The 20829-nt window shown below is 30.8% G+C and overlaps 4 protein-coding genes across 10 annotated transcripts; 2 read left to right on the top strand and 2 right to left on the bottom strand.

Annotated features, from left to right (window-relative positions):
• Nucleotides 1-2647: 2647 nt before the first annotated feature.
• Nucleotides 2648-5393, top strand: LOC109193195. The gene is made up of 2 exons (XM_019344046.1): nucleotides 2648-2918; nucleotides 5077-5393. Exons 1-2 carry the CDS (start codon nucleotides 2763-2765, stop codon nucleotides 5143-5145), a joined length of 225 nt encoding a protein of 74 aa, XP_019199591.1. The 5' UTR covers nucleotides 2648-2762; the 3' UTR covers nucleotides 5146-5393.
• Nucleotides 5394-5849: 456 nt separating this feature from the next.
• On the top strand, nucleotides 5850-8713 carry LOC109193172. 2 transcript variants are annotated; one of them, XM_019344024.1, is made up of 3 exons: nucleotides 5850-5986; nucleotides 6455-6644; nucleotides 8331-8713. In XM_019344024.1, exons 2-3 carry the CDS (start codon nucleotides 6463-6465, stop codon nucleotides 8515-8517), a joined length of 369 nt encoding a protein of 122 aa, XP_019199569.1. In that variant the 5' UTR covers nucleotides 5850-5986; nucleotides 6455-6462; the 3' UTR covers nucleotides 8518-8713. The 2 variants fall into 2 exon arrangements, with proteins under 2 accessions (XP_019199569.1, XP_019199574.1); XM_019344029.1 differs by having other exon boundaries at nucleotides 5875-5986; nucleotides 6444-6644.
• A 769-nt stretch (nucleotides 8714-9482) lies between these two features.
• LOC109193122 (probable caffeoyl-CoA O-methyltransferase At4g26220) lies at nucleotides 9483-11198 on the bottom strand. Of its 3 annotated transcripts, none has more exons than XM_019343955.1 (6): nucleotides 11114-11198; nucleotides 10912-10965; nucleotides 10703-10782; nucleotides 10463-10607; nucleotides 10043-10174; nucleotides 9483-9928 (listed from the first exon to the last, which is right to left on the bottom strand). In XM_019343955.1, exons 2-6 carry the CDS (start codon nucleotides 10957-10959, stop codon nucleotides 9638-9640), a joined length of 696 nt encoding a protein of 231 aa, XP_019199500.1. In that variant the 5' UTR covers nucleotides 10960-10965; nucleotides 11114-11198; the 3' UTR covers nucleotides 9483-9637. The 3 variants fall into 3 exon arrangements, with proteins under 3 accessions (XP_019199500.1, XP_019199508.1, XP_019199492.1); XM_019343963.1 differs by having other exon boundaries at nucleotides 11084-11188; XM_019343947.1 differs by lacking the exon at nucleotides 11114-11198 and having other exon boundaries at nucleotides 10912-10971.
• Nucleotides 11199-13731: 2533 nt separating this feature from the next.
• On the bottom strand, nucleotides 13732-15906 carry LOC109193141 (probable caffeoyl-CoA O-methyltransferase At4g26220). Of its 4 annotated transcripts, none has more exons than XM_019343993.1 (7): nucleotides 15716-15906; nucleotides 15372-15509; nucleotides 15211-15288; nucleotides 15021-15100; nucleotides 14780-14924; nucleotides 14257-14388; nucleotides 13732-14158 (listed from the first exon to the last, which is right to left on the bottom strand). In XM_019343993.1, the coding sequence occupies exons 3-7, from the start codon at nucleotides 15250-15252 to the stop codon at nucleotides 13868-13870; spliced, it is 690 nt and encodes a 229-aa protein (XP_019199538.1). In that variant the 5' UTR covers nucleotides 15253-15288; nucleotides 15372-15509; nucleotides 15716-15906; the 3' UTR covers nucleotides 13732-13867. The 4 variants fall into 4 exon arrangements, with proteins under 4 accessions (XP_019199538.1, XP_019199521.1, XP_019199546.1 ...); XM_019343976.1 differs by having other exon boundaries at nucleotides 15211-15270; XM_019344001.1 differs by having other exon boundaries at nucleotides 15372-15434.
• Between the last annotated feature and the right edge of the window lie 4923 nt (nucleotides 15907-20829).

The raw sequence follows: 20829 nt of genomic DNA, 5'->3' as shown, positions 1-20829 counted from the left end.
AGCACTATGTGGACCATGGTCCACATGATAATTTGCCGGCCTTTAGGCTTTTGAACGACCTATTAATAGTTTAATATGAACTTGAATTGTACTCTCAGTCTATTGCAGTTTTTTTGGAGAAAACTATCTCTCTAGAGGAAGAAAGGAGAAGAAAACAAAGGAGGAGGGAGGAGCTTATTCTTCGGAGAAAACTGTCTTCTTAGAAGAAAAGTGGATTGGCACGCGCCACACAGATGCGAACATGGCGGGGGACAACCCGACTTTTACCATGCTGCTTCATTTTTTTTTTTTTTAATGAATGTTACTAACTCTATTAGAATGATGCTTCATTTAATATAAAAAAAAATGTAAATTTAGTCTCAACTGCTATTGAAATGAAATTAATTTCATATGCCATATGCACTCAATGGTCAAAATATTGACCGTTGAGTGTGTATTTAATTTTTTTTAATTAGTATATATATCCTTCAAACTATACTCTCTCATTTTTTTTTTCTATAATCCTACTCTGATCTCTGATTTGTAATATATATATATATATATATATATATTTGTCTAAATTGCACTTCCTCTCCATCTCTCCCAATTCAATGTCTAGTGACCATGAATATTCTGATGATAATAATTGGGATGTTGGAAATTATTTGGTTCAACAAACATTTCAAATATTGATAAATCGAAGTACATCTTTTTCACGATAAGAACCTCTTTTTTAAAATGTACATTTATTAACCAGATACATATACATGTTGACTAATGGAATAAATTTTTCTATAGTACTATCAACTCTATTATAAAGTAGTATCTATTTAATATACTTTCTTCATATGTTGTAACACAAAGAGTCGCTACTCCATCATAGAGATTTAAACTTGTAACCTTTCCTCAAGGAGAGCTACAGAGATATCAATTGAGCATAAGGTGTTGAGCTATCTTCCTCATGACATGGTAGATGACAGAAATTAAAGTATTAGTCATACATTATTCTGAAATCTGAATAATCAACACCGCATTTATAGAATTCGTTCTTATTAATGTGTTAAGGCCTGGTCAGTCTTGTATAATTGTCAAGAATTGACATGTAGTGCCATTTGTTTAGCCATACAAAAAGCTCAAATTCCAGGCAACCATCCATGAAAATATACTCGAAATTATATAATGAATGTAGTAATTCTCTGCAAAATATATGTTCCAAAATGTGCATGTGTAATTTTTGAGTTAATACCCGATTTAGTTCATCAACTATTAGGATTTTACAATTTTGATCATCAACTTCCAAACTTACTTAATTTAATTCTTAACTATGCAATTTTTACCTATAATAGTCCTTGGTCCAAATCAAAATAGTCCTGATTAGGACCATTTTAGTTAACAATTGCATAGTTAGGAATGAAATTGAGCAAGTTTGGAAGTTGATGACCAAAGTTGTGAAATCCTAATAGTCAAGTGACCAAATTGGGTATTAACTCAGTAATTTTTTTTTTCAATGCTTTCATTTTTAACTTTTATTGGGATTTGGGAGTTTGGTTGAGATGAGGGAATTAAAAAAGAAAAGAATTGTAATTCTGTTAGAATAAAGTATGAATTCAAATTACATTGTTTGGTAGAGATCGGAGTAATAGAATTTTGGAAATAAAAAAGAAAAAAGTGATATCAAGATTAAAATCCTCGTGTAATAATAATAATAATAATAATAATAATAATAATGATAATAATAATAATAATAATAATAATAATAATAATAATAATAATAATAAAGGACAAATTTGTAAATTTCTTTATTGTTCCCTCGCATCCTAAATTGTAATTCAATGGTTTGAGGGAATTGCAATTGCTTCCAATAAAAAATGTAATTGGCATGGATGATGAATTTCATTGCAAAAGAATTGAAATTCATGTCAACCAAACCTACATTAATGTGAAAATGTGCTAAAAATATTTATAAGAATGACTATATAAAAAAAAATATTATCAAAATTGATGACTAAATAGCTTTAAAAAAAAAAAAACTTTTTTTTTTTGAAAGAATAAGATTAATTCATTAAATCACGAGCTAGAATGTTTACAAGAAAAGATGGGGGAATATCAAACCACTCCCCGCAACCTGACTCAGAAAAGGCCTCCCTAGCAACAGAATGAGCGGCACAATTCGCAGATCACCTAGCATCATCAGAATTTAACTTTTTTGTATCTTTAAAAATTAAAATATTGGTAAAAGTTATATATATATATATATATATATATATATATATATATATATATATATATATATATATCACGACTCAATTGATTACACTTTTGGGCATTGTTCACAAAAAAAAAAAAAAAAAAAAAAAAAAAAAAAACTTTGTTATTTGAGAGGTTGTTCTTAAGCTGTTATTGATGAAACTCAATCATTGATCTTATAAATTTCATTTTAAGTTATATTATATGTTTTTTCAAATTCTACTATTCACTTTTATTTTATAATGTGGCAAATAAGGATATGATATTTTTATCATATTGATCTAAAAGAAAAGTGTTTACATCAAAGATTTATGGAAGTAAATTGAAGTGGAATTACATGTAATATTTTTCTTTCATTTTTGTGATAGTTGAGTTGTCGAATGCCGGCAACACACGTTAAACTGATATATGGACCGAGTGTCTAAATATTACTATATGGTAGAAGGCATTATTGAAGCTCATTGTTTACTGTTCCAACGTTTAAAGGCTCCGTTGGAAATTTGGAAAGGTAACCCGTAACCCAACTAAACGAATCGATGGCGAGGCGTGCTGTGAGGGGTGGAAGAAGGGACAAGTCGGCCTCGCTCTTGACTCGGGCGGTGGACAAAGTATTTGCATTCGTCCGTTTCGCCGAGTTCGAGATCCTTTTCGTCCTCTTCTTCGTCATCAGCTATATAATATTCAAGGATCTGGTGAGATCTTATTTCCATTATATTTTGGAATACTTGATGCATGAGCCGTGTTCGTACTTCCATTAGCATTGATTGTGTAAATTTTGAAATCTAAGCAGTATTCTGAACTTGTGAGCTTGATTGATATCCTAACCTGTTGTAATAACTGTAGTTTAGGGTTTGAATTTGTGCTGTGAAGATTAGATTATCTTATTCTTCTAAATTGCAATAATTGATGATTAGGATGTGAACTGTGATGAGACGAATCTATAGCATGTTTGTTAAAGTGTTAAACATGGCGACAGCACAAAGGAATTTGTTGTTATAAAATGATATCATTCAGAAGGCATTTATGTATCGGTTCTCAATCTTCTGACCTTGAAAAGGCTTCCAGAACCATTCATGCTTGACTGTGTTGTAGCATGGTGCCATTGTCTATTACAAAAGAACAGTGATGTCATGATCTATGAATTCTGTTCTCCACTCCAAACATCATGCTAGAAGCCTAGAAATGAACTATTACTATTACATCTTGAAATTTGGAGGGATTAGTCCTTTTCATGATCATTTTCCCAGAAATTCAGTTATGCTGAGCACCTAGTTATTCATCAACATCAAACCCTTCTTTTAACTCTTTTGTCAATTTGCCTATAACTGCTCTTCAATTGAAAATTATGTAGCCAATTACTGAGAAAACCAGACTAGATATGTGCCCGGCATTTTCATTTCAATGTTCTTTCACACTTCTTAATTACTGAATCCTACTTTCAACAATAGGAGAGTCTGAAGTTCTGCTTTGTAGAATTTTGAGCCCACCTCTGGCTCTGGATAATTTGCAAATCTACCATCAAACGTAATTACTTGTGCTAAGGTTAATGTGGGGACCCAGTCACTAGGAAACATGTCAAAGTTCGTTCAACTGAAACTGTAACTCCTTTCATTTGTCTTTTGCCTTTTGGATCTCACCTAATCTCTCTCTTGTATGAAAACCTATCATGCAAAGTAGGTCGGAGCTAGGTTGAGGAAATGCTATGGATATTCATTTCTGGAATATATGTTTCAACATTATTGCAAATACTATATAGTTGAAATTGATATGGGAGCCTGGCTTTAGGATACGATGGAAGGCAAAATCACGATTAGGAGATTAATCTGTGGCTTTCTTTGCTGATTTCTGCATCAATAGAGTAGTAGAACTGGGCTTGGTACTTGGGACACAACCTGTTCAAAATTTTAGTAATTGCATTTAGATTGCTAAACCATTCAACTAGGACATATCTTCTCCTTATGCTTGATTCTGATTGAGTAAAGAGGCGGGGAACTGAGTTGGTAAAATGAAGCTGAGAAATTAAATTACAAAGTAACAGAGTAAATCAAGCAATGCCAAAATGGTATTCTCCAGCAAGTTCTAGAACTTGCTCCTCAGTAGCTCGTGGATTATTTCACCAATTTCATATTTTCTTTGTTGTAATTGGATAAGAGTAGTGATCATTTGCTGCTAGACTGTGACTATTTTCTTTACTGTAATTGGATAAGAGTAGTGATCATTTGCTGCTAGGTGTGACTAGTTAAGTGGTACTGGTAGTTCATTTTTTTTATGAGTAATCAAGTAGTTTCTGCCCTCATCTACGAAGGATACTCCTTTAGTTTTGGATTTAAGATATGATATGTAGCTCCTATCTCGTTTGGTTTGGTGTTTTGTGTTAGAAGGAAATAGGAGAGCATATTGAGGAAAAAGTAAGATAGCTTCAGAACTCTACAGAATTACATAATCCCATGGGAGAAAAAACCCGAAGACTCAATTTTGGATTTTTGAATCTTGCAAATATTAAATATTTCTTTGTGTATATTTTGTTTTTCTTGTTTCTATTAATATAAGATTTCAACTCTTACTGCCTAGTGCCTAAGAAATCAAATCCCTTCAACTTTCAGGGGAAAAAACAGCCACACAATTTTTTTTTTAGCAATCAAAATCAAATCCCTATAGCTTGCTGATGCTGTTCCCTTTGTCATTATAATTTTAATACAATTTTGGTTATCATACATAAATTGCACCAAGCTTAATATCTATTGGAGGCATAAGCATTCTGTGTGTTAGATTACTTACATTGATAATTCTGCAAATTATTAATCTCAATTCGTTCCTTGTTTTGCTGTTACTCTCTTTCTCACTTCTCAGACTTCAAGACCAGAGTATAATCAGATCCTTGTAAAGAAACCTGGTGGACCTGATTGGTGGCCATACTAGAACCCAAAGGTGGTTTGGTTGAACACTCTCCTTCTATGCAGTTATACTAGCAGTATGGATTCTGCAAATCGTGTAGGATTTGTTACATGTAAATAATGAGACCATTTCTAGATATGAGGAAAATAGTTTCTATATTCATTTGAGTATTCCTTTGATTGTGTCTTGTAATGTTGTGATATGCAAAACATTGCTAAAGAAGCAAATATTGGCCGAATACTTGTGTGCAATCTAAAGGTGTGTTTGGTTCATGGGTTTACATACTAGAAATGAGAATAAAAATTATAGTTAGTATTTGGTTAACAACTTTTTAAAACACAACTATGAGATTTTATTATTCCTCAATTTTACTTGACTATTTATGTATTAGTTTACTATAAGTTCATATTCTTCTCATTTTTAAAAACATGAGATCATCCAAATTTTTTATTTTTTGTGAGAGGAGAATGAGATCATCCAAATGAAAATTAGATTTTTAATTAAAACCTATTATTGGTAATTTCATTGCTACTATCCAAGAAGTTAATACAACCAACACAATGAAACGTCAAAAGGGTGTAACATATTGATAAATTGCACATTATTTTATACAGTAAAATTAAACTCGAATTTATTACTTACATTTATAACTGAATTCTACAGATCACATATATGGGCCTGCATTTACGCAGTTTAAGATTTAGGAGGCCCATAACCGCTTTTGGTTTTTGTTTAATTTTGAATTTTGTTTTATCACAAAATCTGTTTCTCAGTAAACGAAGAGCGCAGCCACTGCTGTTGAAGTAGCGAAACCTCGTCCACCTCTCACATCTGTCTTTCGCTTCCTCGTTTAACTAAAACCCAGGTAAAATCGAAGCTCCATTTTCACTTCCTATAAATTTGTTTCAATTCAATGACGTCCCAGGTTGTTTTTTTTTTTTTTTTTCCATAGATTTTTCTTTCTTCCCTAGTTGTTTTGAAATATTTGAGATCTCGCAAATATGGGATTTTTAAAAAAAACTTTAGGCTTATGGTGGGAGTGGTCTAGCGCTTGATATATTGGTGCCTTACTGTTTCTGATTTAATTGATTGCGTTCCTTTTGATATGCGAATTGGATGCTGCAACTGATTGAAAGCTTGCTCTTAATCTGTGGCGCTGATTTTCTTGATGGGGTGTTGTGAGAATTAATGGTAGTATGGTGCTTACTAGCATTGTTTACTTGTAATTTTTGAATGGTCAGAAGGGTATTGGTTATGGTTATCTTTTTTAACTATGGACATGATTTTTCGTTAATGATTGATTTTTATTTTTTTTTAACTTATGCATTTTCAGTGGAATTAATGGCGTCCAAGTTTCAGCAATTGTCATCTAAGGCATGCCAACTTACGCAGCTTATCACCAAGAATAGTTGTACCCTCTACAAACAGACACTAGAGCAGAACAAGCAGTATATTGTGGAGCCATCTACTGTGGGAAAGTGTGAGGAATTGTCTAAGAAACTATTTTACACCCGTCTCGCCAGGTTAGTCGTAGTGGTATTGATTGATCTCAGAGTGCAATATGAATGGTTTTTGACTAATATTACTGCTCCCGCTTCCCATTTATTGGTGTATGTTGATAGATTTTCTTAGTATTTAAGTTTTGGATGACTTAGGCATGATTGGTAATAGAGTTAGCTTATCAGCCAATTTTGGCTTGTTTGATCACTATTAGCTGTTTGACTTGATTAAACAATCAACATGAGTGTTTGGTTAATCAGTTTTTTTTTTTTAATAGCTTATTGCTCCAAAACGATAAAATTCAAAAAGCTTTCCAAAGCAGCCTTTTCGATCGGCTTTTTGAAAAAATAAATTAACCCTTAAATGGTCATTTTGCATGTAATCAACTATCAGCTAATTTACCAAACATCTTTCTACAATCAGCTAATGCTATCAGCTAGTCAAACCCGCTAATAGCTATTTGCCAAACACCCCCTTAGTAAATGTAGTAATCTTGCAAGTCTGTTTTTCCATCTCATCTGTATTTCAATAGTTATTTGCTGTATCAATATTTTAAAACCTATATCAATTACTGACAGAGATCACGACTGATACTGAATGAACTTTTTATCAAAATACTGCTCATATATGGCTTTATTCCACGCAACAAATCGAAGAAGAAAAAGTATGAATGTAGTGTACTAAAGAAGGGGAGTATACTCATCAACATTATTATTCTCTAAGGTATCCGCCCAACCAGACCATAGGCCTGCATGAGCTAAGATGATAGGCATAGTAGCAGCCAGAGTGATGACCAGATGAAGCCCTGAATGAGTGGCTATGAGTGCGATTCCTGTGCCTAAAGCCAGCAGGGAAAGAATCAGCCTCTTATCAAGAATCTTATGAATCATCACGAGTGATGCTGGTACTGCACGCATTAGAAGTAGGTATATGATTGCACCCTCTTTAGTAGCTGCTAGGATGATTAAGGAAACCTTGCGCCTTGGAATAAGTGCGATGAACAAGACAAGCCATATGAATTCGAAGTAGTATAATTTGAATTTTTCCAGGTTTCGGATGATCCTAGTTGCAGCTGATTCAGGGGTGGAGGGGATATACTAAAGGGGATTGTAATCTGGAAGGTGAGCTGATCTTTTCTCGACTTTTCGTATGGGTCGTTGGGTTGAGGAGATGATGAGGGGGCAACACTTGGTCTGTGTGTGGCGCCATAACTAGCCATCTTGAAGGTCTCCTTAGTACACTAGGTTGATGAGATATAATTTGAGGATTTGAGGTTGAAGGGATAATATATACATAGTGCAGTGTTCTAAGGCATACTGGCTAGATTATTCCACCTATGTCATTTCTGGGAAATTTTGATGGGTTGACTGACTTTTTAGGTAAGCTGCAATGTTTGGGTGAAAGATTATTCTGAAATCTGAATAATCAACACGGCATTTATTTTATATTTTATGCATTTATAGCTTTTCATTGTTCTTGTTTTTGACCTGGTCAGTCTTGTATAATTGGCAGGAATGGTCACTGCCATATGTCAATATGTGGACCTTTGGATATGTAAAATGTAATTTATTGTTGTTGATTGGATATGATGACATCTCTAGATATATAGAATGGCTGGAAATTACACGCTTTTTAAACTATAGCCTAATTCTAGTATGCTACACTTGCTAATTATAATTGTTACAATTATCATTCTGCGCTATCTACAGTATCCCTGGTCGGTACGAGGCATTTTGGAAGGAACTTGACTATGTGAAGAACTTGTGGAAGATGAGGCCGGAGTTGAAAGTCGAGGATGCAGGAATTGCGGCTTTATTTGGCATCGAGTGCTTTGCGTGGTTCTGTGCCGGGGAGATTGTTGGAAGGGGATTTACCTTCACCGGTTACTATGTCTGAAAGTGACCATTTGAGCCAAAAGTTTTTTTTGACCAAATGTAAATCCAAGAGATGGAAATTAGGATGAGAATGACAGAAAGTGGAACTTCAAATTTATTTTTGTTTTTCCCTTGAAAATGTTTCCGGAGCTGAGAAATCAGTAACTAACTTTGATTAATTCAATAATCTGCCTTTCAAGAAAAGATATGTATTCGATGAGAATAACTTTGTTGGATCTATTCATTTGAGACGCTTGCAAATAGTAATTTCAACGAGTTCTAATATATGTACTCTTTTACTCTCTCAATTTTACTCGCTGATGTGATGGGTTTTGATAATTTTTTTATGTGGATCTCAATACAGTGTTTACATCAAGGTTTTGATAATTTTTTTATAAAGTACTCATATCCCATTGATTTCGCAGCACTAGAAGTAAAATTTTGTCTATAGAACGAGTTAATTCCAGCAATGGTCCTCCGACTATATTGATTTTTCAAAATTAGTCCTCGACTTTTAATTTGGACACTTTACATCCTTTGACTTTCAATTTCTTTCCAATTGAGGTCCTTTCGTCAGATTACGGTAAAGTAGACTTTAAATGAAAGGGTAAATTAGTCATTTCATCTGGTATTTCTTCCTTGTATACGCGGCTTCGGACATCAGATTCACTTAATTGCTTAATCGCTAATGGAATTTTGTTCTTCGAGTGGATTTAGGGATTAAGCAATTAAGTGAATTTGATGTCCGAAGTCGCACATACAAGGGAAAAATACGAAGAATTATATATTAGACAGATAAAATGACTACTTTACCCTTTCATTTAAAGTCCAATATATCATAATCTGACAAAAGGACCTCAATTGGAAAGAAATTGAAAGTCAAGGGATGTAAAGTGTCCAAATTAAAAGTCGAGGACTAATTTTGGAAAATCAACATAGTCGGAGGACCATTGCTGGAATTAACTCTCTATAGAACCATGAATAAACTAACCAACAACCATTTATTTAATTTATTATTATTATTATATTAATGGTCTGAGCATACACTGGTGACTCTACCAGTACAGAAAATATCCAAAGAAGCTAAGAAATCCACGAACACAGATAGATGAGGAGATGAACATACAGTACAGATTCATCACTCATTTGAGACGCTTACAAATCGTAATCCCATCGCCTACAGGGACGTGAGAGATGTGAACTCGATCATCAGAAGCCAAAAATGCATTAAACTCAATTGTGCTCTGCCGGGCTGGTTTCATCCAGCCGGTTACAGACTCCTCCGGCATCACAACAGATCCTCCCAACAGGGTATTATCGTACACTATGATCCCACCAACCTTAATCAACTGCAATAGCTTTTCATGGTACTCTTTGTAACTCACTTTGTCAGCATCCACAAAAGCATAGTCAACACTCTCCATGTTACTGCTCTGCAACAATACAAATTGATGACAACCCAATATAAGTAATTAAACTACTAGCTGATAGTACAGTGAGACTACACGTTTATTATTATTATTATGGTCGAAAAGACCAATTCTTACATCTTCGAGGAGGTGATCAAGAGCTGTCAAGGCATCAGACTCAACAAAAGTGATTTTGTGATCAACTCCAGCTCTTTTAATCACTGGCAATCCATATTCGTATGCTTCTCGGTCACGGTCTATGGCTATAATCTGCATGTATATATGTAGTAGAGTTAAGGCCGGCAGTATTACATTACCCACAAAAGGCGAATTGAAATTCCTTTGCCCACAGGCCCGACAGGATATATAGTGGATAAGTAAATCATGGTGACTGGAAAGACCAGTGCCTGATGCTCACAAGGAACCCACCACATTGGGTGTAATTCCACACTGCGGCTGTCAGGATTCGATCCCGTGTTTTTGACAATAATCTACCACTCAGAAATCTACTGAGCTATTTATACGGGCAAAATAATTTGTTAATTAGATGAAACTAACCTTGCCATCATCAGGAATGTTGAGAGCTGTGAGGAGCAATGAGTATCCAGTTAAGACTCCAATTTCAATGGTCCTTTTTGCATTAAGGAGATTCAACAGCATAGATATCAATTGGGCTGCATCTGGTGCAGTAGCCATCAGACCACTGTAGTCGAAACAAAAGAAACGTTAAGATTTTAGTCGAGATAAAACACATCATTCTATTAAAACAACATAAGATTTATCTATAGTTTGTTTCACCTTGGATGATCAGCATTCATGGCTCTTAACTCTTTGAGGGGTTCAGGTTCACGTGGATACACGCTAGTCTCCAGAACATACTATCAATAATATAATGAACAATCACAAACTATGAATAAAACAAACAATTAAAAAACGAGAATATATATAATAATGTAAAGAGCAATTCCAAGCAATTAAGTTAAAGAGAGATCAAAATTAAATACCACCTGATATAACTTTTCACTATGCAACAATCCCTTCTCCACCATCGACATTGTTATCTTCATATATACAAAAAAGAGTGAGTGCATTTCCATAAAATAAAATTACAAAAAAAAAAAAAAAGTTTTAAGATAAGGGATTTAATTTGGTCATATACATAAGAGAAATTAAACTAACACAGAAAATGAAGGTCAAGAAAGAAAGTACCCGATATTTCCCAACAAGATCCTAACTTTTTGTTTTGGGTTCAAAAGAGAAGGGCTCTCTGTCGGGCTTTCAACTTTCCAAGAGTTTGCTCCTGTATTTATAGGTGTGATGCTCAACGCAAAGTATGCTGTGCAACCGTGTGCACCATGCACACGGTTGCAAAAACGATATCGTTTTAACTAAAAATGCGTGTCCCACTTAAAAAAAAAAAAATTAGATTCGATTCCAGGCAATAACATTTTTGTGTGCATAATTTGAATTATATATCCACAATGAATGAACTAAATATCCATAATGAATGAACTAAATATCCACAGTGAATGAAAAACTAAAAATTCAGAATGAATGAACTAAATATCCACAATGAATGAACTAAATATCCACAATGAATGAACAACATAATGCTATTGAGGGGAATCGAAACTGATTTTTTTTTTAATGGAACACGCGTTTTTAGTCAAAACAACATCGTTTTACAACCGTGTGCATCATGCATGGTGCACACGGTTGCACATCATAACTATTCGATACTCAACACCCAACAACACATGTATGGCAATATATATATATATATATATATATATATATATATATATATATATATATATATATTGATTGGACAATGACCTTTTTAACTTTTTTATTTTTTTCTCCTTTATTTTTGATTTCATTGTTTAAAAGTAGAGGGATAAAATGGTAATGAGTTTGTAATTATAAAGGATTTGATTTCAATAGTAGGATAAACATTGTATATATAGGCAAGAGTGGAGCAACCAAGTTAATTAAGTCATTGGCTGAATAACTACAAGATTTTAGGTTCGATTTATAGTGATGCAATTTATTAGTCTTCTTAATTTGAGCTCGTAAGGTTATTTTCAACCCAAACACCAAAATTTAATACTAAAAAAAAGATGTTTCAAATAATATATATATATATATATATATATATATATATATATATATATATATATTGGTTTTAAAAAAAAAATATTTAACAAAATATGTAAATATATAAAAACGAAATAAGGATTAAAAAAAAAAGAATTAACAAAAAAAGCAAAACATACAACTTTTTTTTGTCTGTAGATGACAGTACTGTACCATATTTGGCCTAGAAGGACAAAAAAATTTCCTTTTTTAGCTTGTTAAAAAATAATTTTTTATTTTCTATTTTTCATTTTTTAAAATTTTAGCACGACTCTAGCAGGGTCTAGCAGATGGATTCAGAATTGGTCCCCTCCTCCGGCGAGCAAGTATACTCCCCACAGCCACCGCCATCTCGTGCTACTCAACCTTCTTCCCGGTGGACGGTGCGTGGTTGCAACCATCGCCCATCTTAATATATAATTCTACACTATAAATTTGTCAAAAATAATGGAAAGTTGATGTTATTATATTATTTCTTGGGAAGTGGTTCACACACTCAATAAGCTGCTCAACTTGCATTGCGCCCACCATACACCAACGAAAAATGATATGTAGATTCTCATGTTGTAAAATTTTCATTAGGTGTTGTAATTTTATTCATTGAAGAAAAAGATGTATAATTATAAAAAATTTTGTTTTTATTTTTTTATCTGGAGAAATTCACTAACTCCAACTCATGAGACTCGATCCCATGACCTCTTATATGAGAGAGTCACTACATGTCATCTAAATACAAGGTATTTGGCAAACACACCACATATTGTTAAAGGAAAAAATGTAATAGAAATTGAATGTATTATTGTATATATAGTACTAGTATGATCTACTACATACAATAATGATACGGAGTATTTGTTATGAGCAAATATCAATTTTGGTCCCACGAGTATTAGAAAATGATGACACTTTTGATCTACATGTTTAATTCCTACCAATTTTCAATCATGACTATTGTTTTAGTATCAATTTTCATCTACCACTTTTTTAATGTCAAAATTCATCATGTCGATTACCCCTTCGTTTAAGACAAGCCAAAATATGAAATTACTAAGGATATTTTCGTCCTTTTCAAATTAAGATCTCAATTTGAGTATGAATAAAGACATTTAAACCCTAAAATTAATCCTAATTCACAGCTCTCCTCCTCAAATTATGGTAGGATGAGGAGAAGAACTGTGAATCGGGATCGATCTTAGGTCTTAAATCCCTTTATTCATGGTCAAATTGAAATCTTAAGTTGAAAAGGAAGAAAATGCCTTTAAAATTTTTAGATTTCGGTATATCTTAAATGGAGGGGTGACCGGCGTTATCAAATTTGATACTAAAATAATAGTCGTGGATGAAAATTGGTACTAAAACAATAATTGTAGATGAAAATTGATAAGACTTGTAGACCAAAATTGTCATTTTACTTATACTTGTAGGACCAAAATTGGTATTTGCTCCATTTGTTATGCTGTTGGAGTGTCGGCAATGAGTCCACACCATAGAGATATGGATGCTTCCACATACGTGACACTGTGGTTATTATATGAATTCCCGGTCAAAAGATTAACATAATTTAAAGGGATCTTGTTAATTTCAGTACTTACTTTAAAAACTAACAATTTAGTCTTATTATTATGCAATTTTTAACATATTTGGTCCTCCCAGTCAAAATCACTGGCCAAATATTGCCGGAAAAACGTAAATGTTTTTAAATTGTTTATTCACGAGGACAAAGCAATCATTTCAAACTCTTCCATCTCCTACCTTCTTCTTGTAGCGACGACCGTTTGATTTTGAAATGACTGTTTTGCTCCCAATCGCGAAAAATCTATTCATCACTCATTTGAGACGCTTACAAATAGTAATCCCATCACCTACAGGGACGTGAGAGATGTGCACTTGATCATCCAAAGCCAAAAATGCATTAAACTCAATTGTATATTGCCGGCCTGGTTTCATCCGGTCGATAACAGACTCCTCCGGCATTACAACCGTTCCTCCCCACAAGGTGTTATCGTACACTATGATCCCACCAACCTTAATCAACTGCAATAGTTTTTCATGATACTTTTTGTAACTCTTTTTGTCCGCATCAACATAAGCAAAGTCAAGACTGTTTTTGTTACCATTCTGCAACAAATTAAAAGAAGTATCGAGTTATTCAAGATTCAGGCTACTATACCCTAGCAAGTAGCAAGGGTAATCCCACCGGCCTAATCAGTACTCACATCTTCCAGGAGGTGATCAAGAGCCATCAAAGCATCAGACTCCACAAAAGTGATTTTGTGCTCAACTCCAGCTCTTTTTATAACTGGCAACCCATATTCGTATGCTTCTCGGTCTTGGTCTATGGCTATAATCTGCATGTAGTTTTAATGAAGTTTAATTATAATAAGGTAGTTGAGCCAGCTCCCGTGCCTCCCGGAGTGAACGGGGATTAGTCGGGGGGACCTGGACCGTTAAACGGACAGAAAAAGACCTGAACCACCTCGTGGTTTACATAAAAAATAATAATAATAATAATAATAAGGTAGTTGTTGGGCGGCGGCTTGGAGAGCCGAGTCCAGCATTCTACCATCGAAACGTGGTGCTAACTGCTACTCAAGTAAAAGGGAATAAAGTTATATCTTTTGTATTAGCTATGGTTTTTGGCATAGTGGACAACAGTGTTACGTTATTCAGACACAGAAATAAATAACTTGGTAACTAGATAAAATCAGGGAGGCACTAGTACAGTAGTACTGCACTAACCTTGCCATCATCAGGAATGGTGAGAGCTGTGAGGAGCAATGAGTATCCAGTAAACACTCCAATTTCAATCGTCCTTTTGGCATTAAGGAGACTCAACACCATACGTATCAATTGACCTGCATCTGGTGCAGTTGCCATCAGACAACTGTTGAAACAAAAGTCGAAAATCAGGCAAAACACATCCAAATTGAAGGCTCTTAAAAGAACATAAGATAGATTATTTATAGTTTCAACGGCGTACTTTGGATGATTAGCAGTGATGGCTCTTAATTCTTTGAGGGGCTCAGCTTCGCGTGGATACACGCTAGTCTCCAATATATACTGATCCAATTCACACAACAATCAATCAATAATCAGACTCGTACTAGCAAGCTATCAACAAATTAAAACTAACAAAAACAGAAAACATGTGTGTCAATATATGAAAATACCTTGTATAGTTCTTCACTCTTCAACAATCCCTTCTCAAGCATTGTGCTGAACTTCAATTCCTGCAGCTTGTAGTATGTCTGAAATGGGTGAGGCATGAAAAAGAAAATTTGCAGAGGCCATTGATCATCATATACAATGAGGATGAACAGAGAAAACATACCCCCCAATATCTCCGAAAGATGATCTACAAAGTCCAAGCTAAGGGTTCTTCTCCAGCTTTCGACTTCTCAACATAAGATGTGTAATGTCAAAACAATTTAGGAATCAATCAAATCCAAAGTCTAAGCAGCAGTGCTCTCTGTATTATGTAATTTTGCAGTACATCAAATCATCAACATCACACACACAAATACAAATCCACTTAAAATATAGGACACAAATTTAGTGGCCGCAACCCAGCAGCGTCGCAACGAGCAGTGGCATTCAAAGGTCGAAACTATGGCAGCAGAATATTTAATTTAAATAAATAGACATTAGGGTAAAGAAGTAGGAGAGAAGGTCAACCTCAGTCCTCAGCTAGCCGTTCGATCTTCGTCACTCCACCGCTGTTCCGCCGACGCCACAACCTTCACCTTCAGTCCGCCACCCGGGCAACCAATTATTCAGTCGCTCTTTTAAAACTGCGAATTGCGAAATCGAAGAAGAATAAGCAAGGTTTGCACTTTGCAGTGGTTAAAGTTAGGTATATGAATTGCGTCTCGTGTTTGAGATAGTGTAGGCGGTTTTTTTGCCCATCAGCCTGGGTCCCACCTCCTCTTTTGTATTTCCAAAAGAAAGTTAGGTATATAAAAACAAACTAGGCAAGAGCACGCGTTTTACGCGAAACGCTAATACTATGCCCAACAATCAATTAATGTATTTTATTTTTTAAATGATAATATATAAAAATTTTAATAATTATTAATGTGTAAATAAAACACACACACATCTCTATCTATTTATCTATCTGTCTCTCAGTCTCTCTGTCTGGCTATCTATTTATCTATATAAGTAAAATTCTCTTACATTATTTTTCCGTTCAAACTTTTCTACTCAATTAATTAAAAATTTTATTGACCAAATAATTAATAAATCTTATTTGGAAAGCAAATATTTAATAAAAAATAATTAAAATCTATTAATTGAGTATTGATAAAAGAAGTAATAAAACATAATTAGTAAGAGAATAATGTAATTTATAAAAAAATATTCTTTCTTAAGTAAATAATGTAATTAAATATGGAAATAATTTTGTTACAAATGAAAAAGAAAACGGAAAATGTGGAATGAAAATAAAAGGTAAATTGGAGTTAATTAGTATTAGTAATTTTATGAGTAAAACGGAAATTGAGAAGTTTTGTTATGAAAATGAAAACTATTTTCATCTTTATTTTCAGAAATTAGGAAATATTAGTTTTATTTTCATGTTACAAATGCTAAAAATAAAACAATTGTAAATTTATATTAATAAATAATTATTAAGACAAGTATAATTTATTTTATAGTGTGGACACATTATTTTTAGTAATTTTGATGTAATAATATTATACCTTAATTATAAAGTTTCTACCTAATAATCTTAGTATTAAACGACATACAATAATTAGCATAAATAATGTTTAATAATTGACAAATTCTATTAGGCAATAAAAATTACTATTATAAAATATTTTGTAATATGGACACATTATTTTTAATTATTTTGGTTTAATAATATTATATCTTATGTATAAAAATTTGAAGTAATACATTTAGTACTATTGAATATTGATTGACTAAAAATTATCTTAATTATTAAAGCAATTAATACGTATTTAGCTTTATAATTTTTTCAAATATCTACAAATCTAATAAGAGCGAATAATGTTAGGCCCTTAACTGGAATAAAAAAAAATGTCGGTACTAATTGTTTCTTAAAATGAATGGTTCATATTATTTTTATTTTAGTATCTTTTAATGATTTTCCTTATTTACCCTCTATTATATTATTTTCTTCCCTTAAATAACCTTAAATTCCGTTATTTTAAACTTTAGTAACGGAATATTCCGTTAACTATTTATTATTTTTAATATACTCTTAATTTATATAAGGTCTTAAGTTCGAACCTCATCCCAAGTATAGTTGGCATAATTGTTAAACATATATTATGAATATGTTAAAATGTATTAAAAAAATATATAAATATAAAATTTAACATAAACTTTGGTCAAATAATTAACTCGACTAAATAAATAGCATTCAAAGTTGAGCATCAAATATTATAAATCAAGAACTACTTTAAAATCATTTGATTTTCTTGAATTTTTTATTAAAAAAAATAAATTTAGGTTAAGTTTTTTTTTTTTAATAAATTAATCTTCTTCGGATTATTTAGAACAAAACTTAATATTTCAATTATGCTTTTGCATTATTGGAATGATTTAGGCCATTATGGTATTAATAATTTTTGTATTTTTTTATAATGGTACAATTCTACATTATTTTACAAATATTATACTATTATTTTTTTTATCGGACAAAATTGTTCTTACATCATTGTCTGACCTGCGCGGCCTAACTACAAAGTTGTTGATCATAAATACAATTACACATAGACTCTAAAACGGTAAGATCATTTTTCAAATAATTGACAATGTTAACATCCTACTAGCTCCAATTGAACAAGTTTACACATCAAAATTTTATCAATGCATGAAAACTTTTAAAGAAATTTGTAAGTTAATTTTTACTATATCATTATATTAATATCTATTGTAACCATATATTTTGAATTATTTATTATCATCCTCTATTGACAGCAATTGTAGCAATTGTTATGGACAAACTCTCAAAACAATTTGTCTCAACAAGGAATGAAAATTTAAAAAAAAAATCATTGATTTCATTATTGTTGAAGAAAAGTATGTACGACACTTTATTACTCTTATTATTAAACAAAAAGTAGTATTTATTTAGACTATCGCTTTAAGACTAAGTATTTAGACTAGCATTATTACAAAGTTACAAACATTTATTTTAGTGACAGCTATAATCAATCTCTCATATATTATCTTGCAATTATATACTTTAAATTACCGATTTAAATAAATAAATTCAACATTTATTTACCTATGCATGAACATCTTCTATATAATATTGCATTGATATACTTTGGAATACTTATTTAAAAATAATTATTGGGCATTATCCCATTCGCGCAAAGCGCGTAAAAAAACTAGTATGAATTATAAGTATGAAATCAATTAGTAGGACAATTATATTAGGTAATTTAATTAATAATTTACTTTTTAAAATTATATCCTCTTTTCAATAGTTAATAATTTCTTAAAGTATATACACATACTATGCTTATCAATATAGAATTAAAAGTGTATATATATATATATATATATATATATATATATATATATATATATATATATATATATATAATTAATTAATTTTTAATATAATTTCTTAATTTTTATTAATGGTAATTATTCTAATAATTTTTCTTTCCTTCTTTCGTGTAATTATTATGGTAGTTTTATGGTAATGTATTTAAATATTGGAATAGAACAAATATTATAATTAATATAATTAATGAAATTATTAGGGTAAATGCCAACATATTTGGTAATAATAATTAATATAATTATTGAAACTGAGAAATATAAGATTTCGTTCCTAGAAATATTTGTGGCAATTTCATTAAATTATAATTAATAAAATATGAAATATAATTAAAGAAATGAAAGTATAAAATTAACAAAACATGAATATTTATAATTTTTTAAAAAAATATATATACATTTATACACTATAATAATCATAAAATATTCAAATGCTACTTTTAAAATTTATAAATTTAATTTTTTAATTATAAATCTATTAATATAAATTATAATTAATGAAATTATATTATAGAATTTTTCTATATATATATATTAATAAATATTATGTGTATATACAATGTATTATACAATCAAATAAGGAAATGCGTCCGATTAGAGTTTAAATTTATTCATACAAAATTTATAATTTACATTTTTTTATTGTTTTCTAAGTACAATTCTCTTAGTTATTATTCATATTTTAGACTTATAATATATATGAAATACAATTAGGAGTAAATCAACTTAATTATGTGAATTTTTTCAATAAATTTATCTAAATATGTACATGATTAGAGATTATATTAACCATACAAATTTTAAATTTTAATTTTGTATATTATGAAAATAGATACTTGACGAAATATATAAAAGTCCAACTATATTATTATATTGTACATTATAACATCTTTTCATTGTTTTCTATTTTCACTTTTAAATTCATAATATAAAAAAAAAAATTCCGTGCAACGCACGGGTAGAACACTATATTTAAAAAAAATACAATTTGATAAATATCATTAATTAATTAGTACAATATCATTTCTATTTATAATAATTAAAGAAAAAATAAATAATTCAAATATGTGAACCAATGATTTCAAAATGAAATTAATATACAATTACAAATAAATATAGCATGATTAGATTTACTTTAATTAGTTTTAATTTCCTTAATGAAATGATTTTTCTTTATCCGTTTTTGGGATATTAAGGGAGTGTTTGGATTGCTGGAAAATCTATACTATAATTAAAAACAAAATTCTATTTACTTGATTTCCCGCCCAAACCATAGTAAATAGTAAAGGTAAATTAAAAAATGAACAGAAATATTTCACAATAATTCTCTACATCATAATCAATTAAAAATGTAACAAAAATTAGGTAAATTGAAAAATAAATGAATATAATTGATTAAAAATGAAAAATGAAAAAAAAAATCATAAATTAGGTTAATTGGAAAAGGAAATAAATATTAATAATTGACTGAAAATAAAAAATGATCCATAATTGACTAAAATGGAAAAGAAAATTATAAGATTATTGCATTTTAATTTTTCACAATAATATTACACAGTAGAATAAATCAAATCACAATGATATCATAAATCTTTCACAATTTTATACAATAGAACATAAATTAAAAATAGACCGGAAATATTTCAATAATAATATTCTACATCATCAAGTAAAAGTAAATAAAAAATAGAAAGGAAATATTTCAATAATAATATTTTACACCATCAATAGTAAATACATATTTTAAACAATAGTAAGATAAACTAAAAATGAAACGGAAATATTTCAATAAAAATATTCTACATCATCAATTAAAAATGGTTCGGATAGGTAAAAATATCACTGCATATGATATTTTAATTGACTAAAAATAAAACAGAATAATTGCCTGAAAATAAATATGATATTATTAATTGACTGAAATTATAAAAGGAAATGAATATTAATAATTGACTGCAAATAAAAAATGATCCATAATTGAAATGAAAAAAAAAAATTGAAAGATCATTGCATTTTAATTAAAAATGGAACGAAAATTAAAAATTGGACGGAAATATTTCAATAATAATATTCTACATCATCAATAGTAAATACATATTTTAAACATTAGTAAAGGTAAATTATAAATAGAATTGAACAAAAATATTTCAATAAAAATATTCTACATCATCAATTAAAAATGGAACTGAAATTAAGTAAAATATCAATGTATCTAATAGACTAATTGACTGAAAATAAAAAAGAAT

The sequence above is a fragment of the Ipomoea nil genome, unplaced genomic scaffold, assembly GCF_001879475.1.
Source record: "Ipomoea nil cultivar Tokyo-kokei standard unplaced genomic scaffold, Asagao_1.1 scaffold0222, whole genome shotgun sequence".
In the NCBI taxonomy this organism is placed as follows: Eukaryota; Viridiplantae; Streptophyta; class Magnoliopsida; order Solanales; family Convolvulaceae; genus Ipomoea; species Ipomoea nil.
Note: the sequence above shows the minus strand (reverse complement) of the source record. Positions and strands in the feature narration are given on the sequence as shown.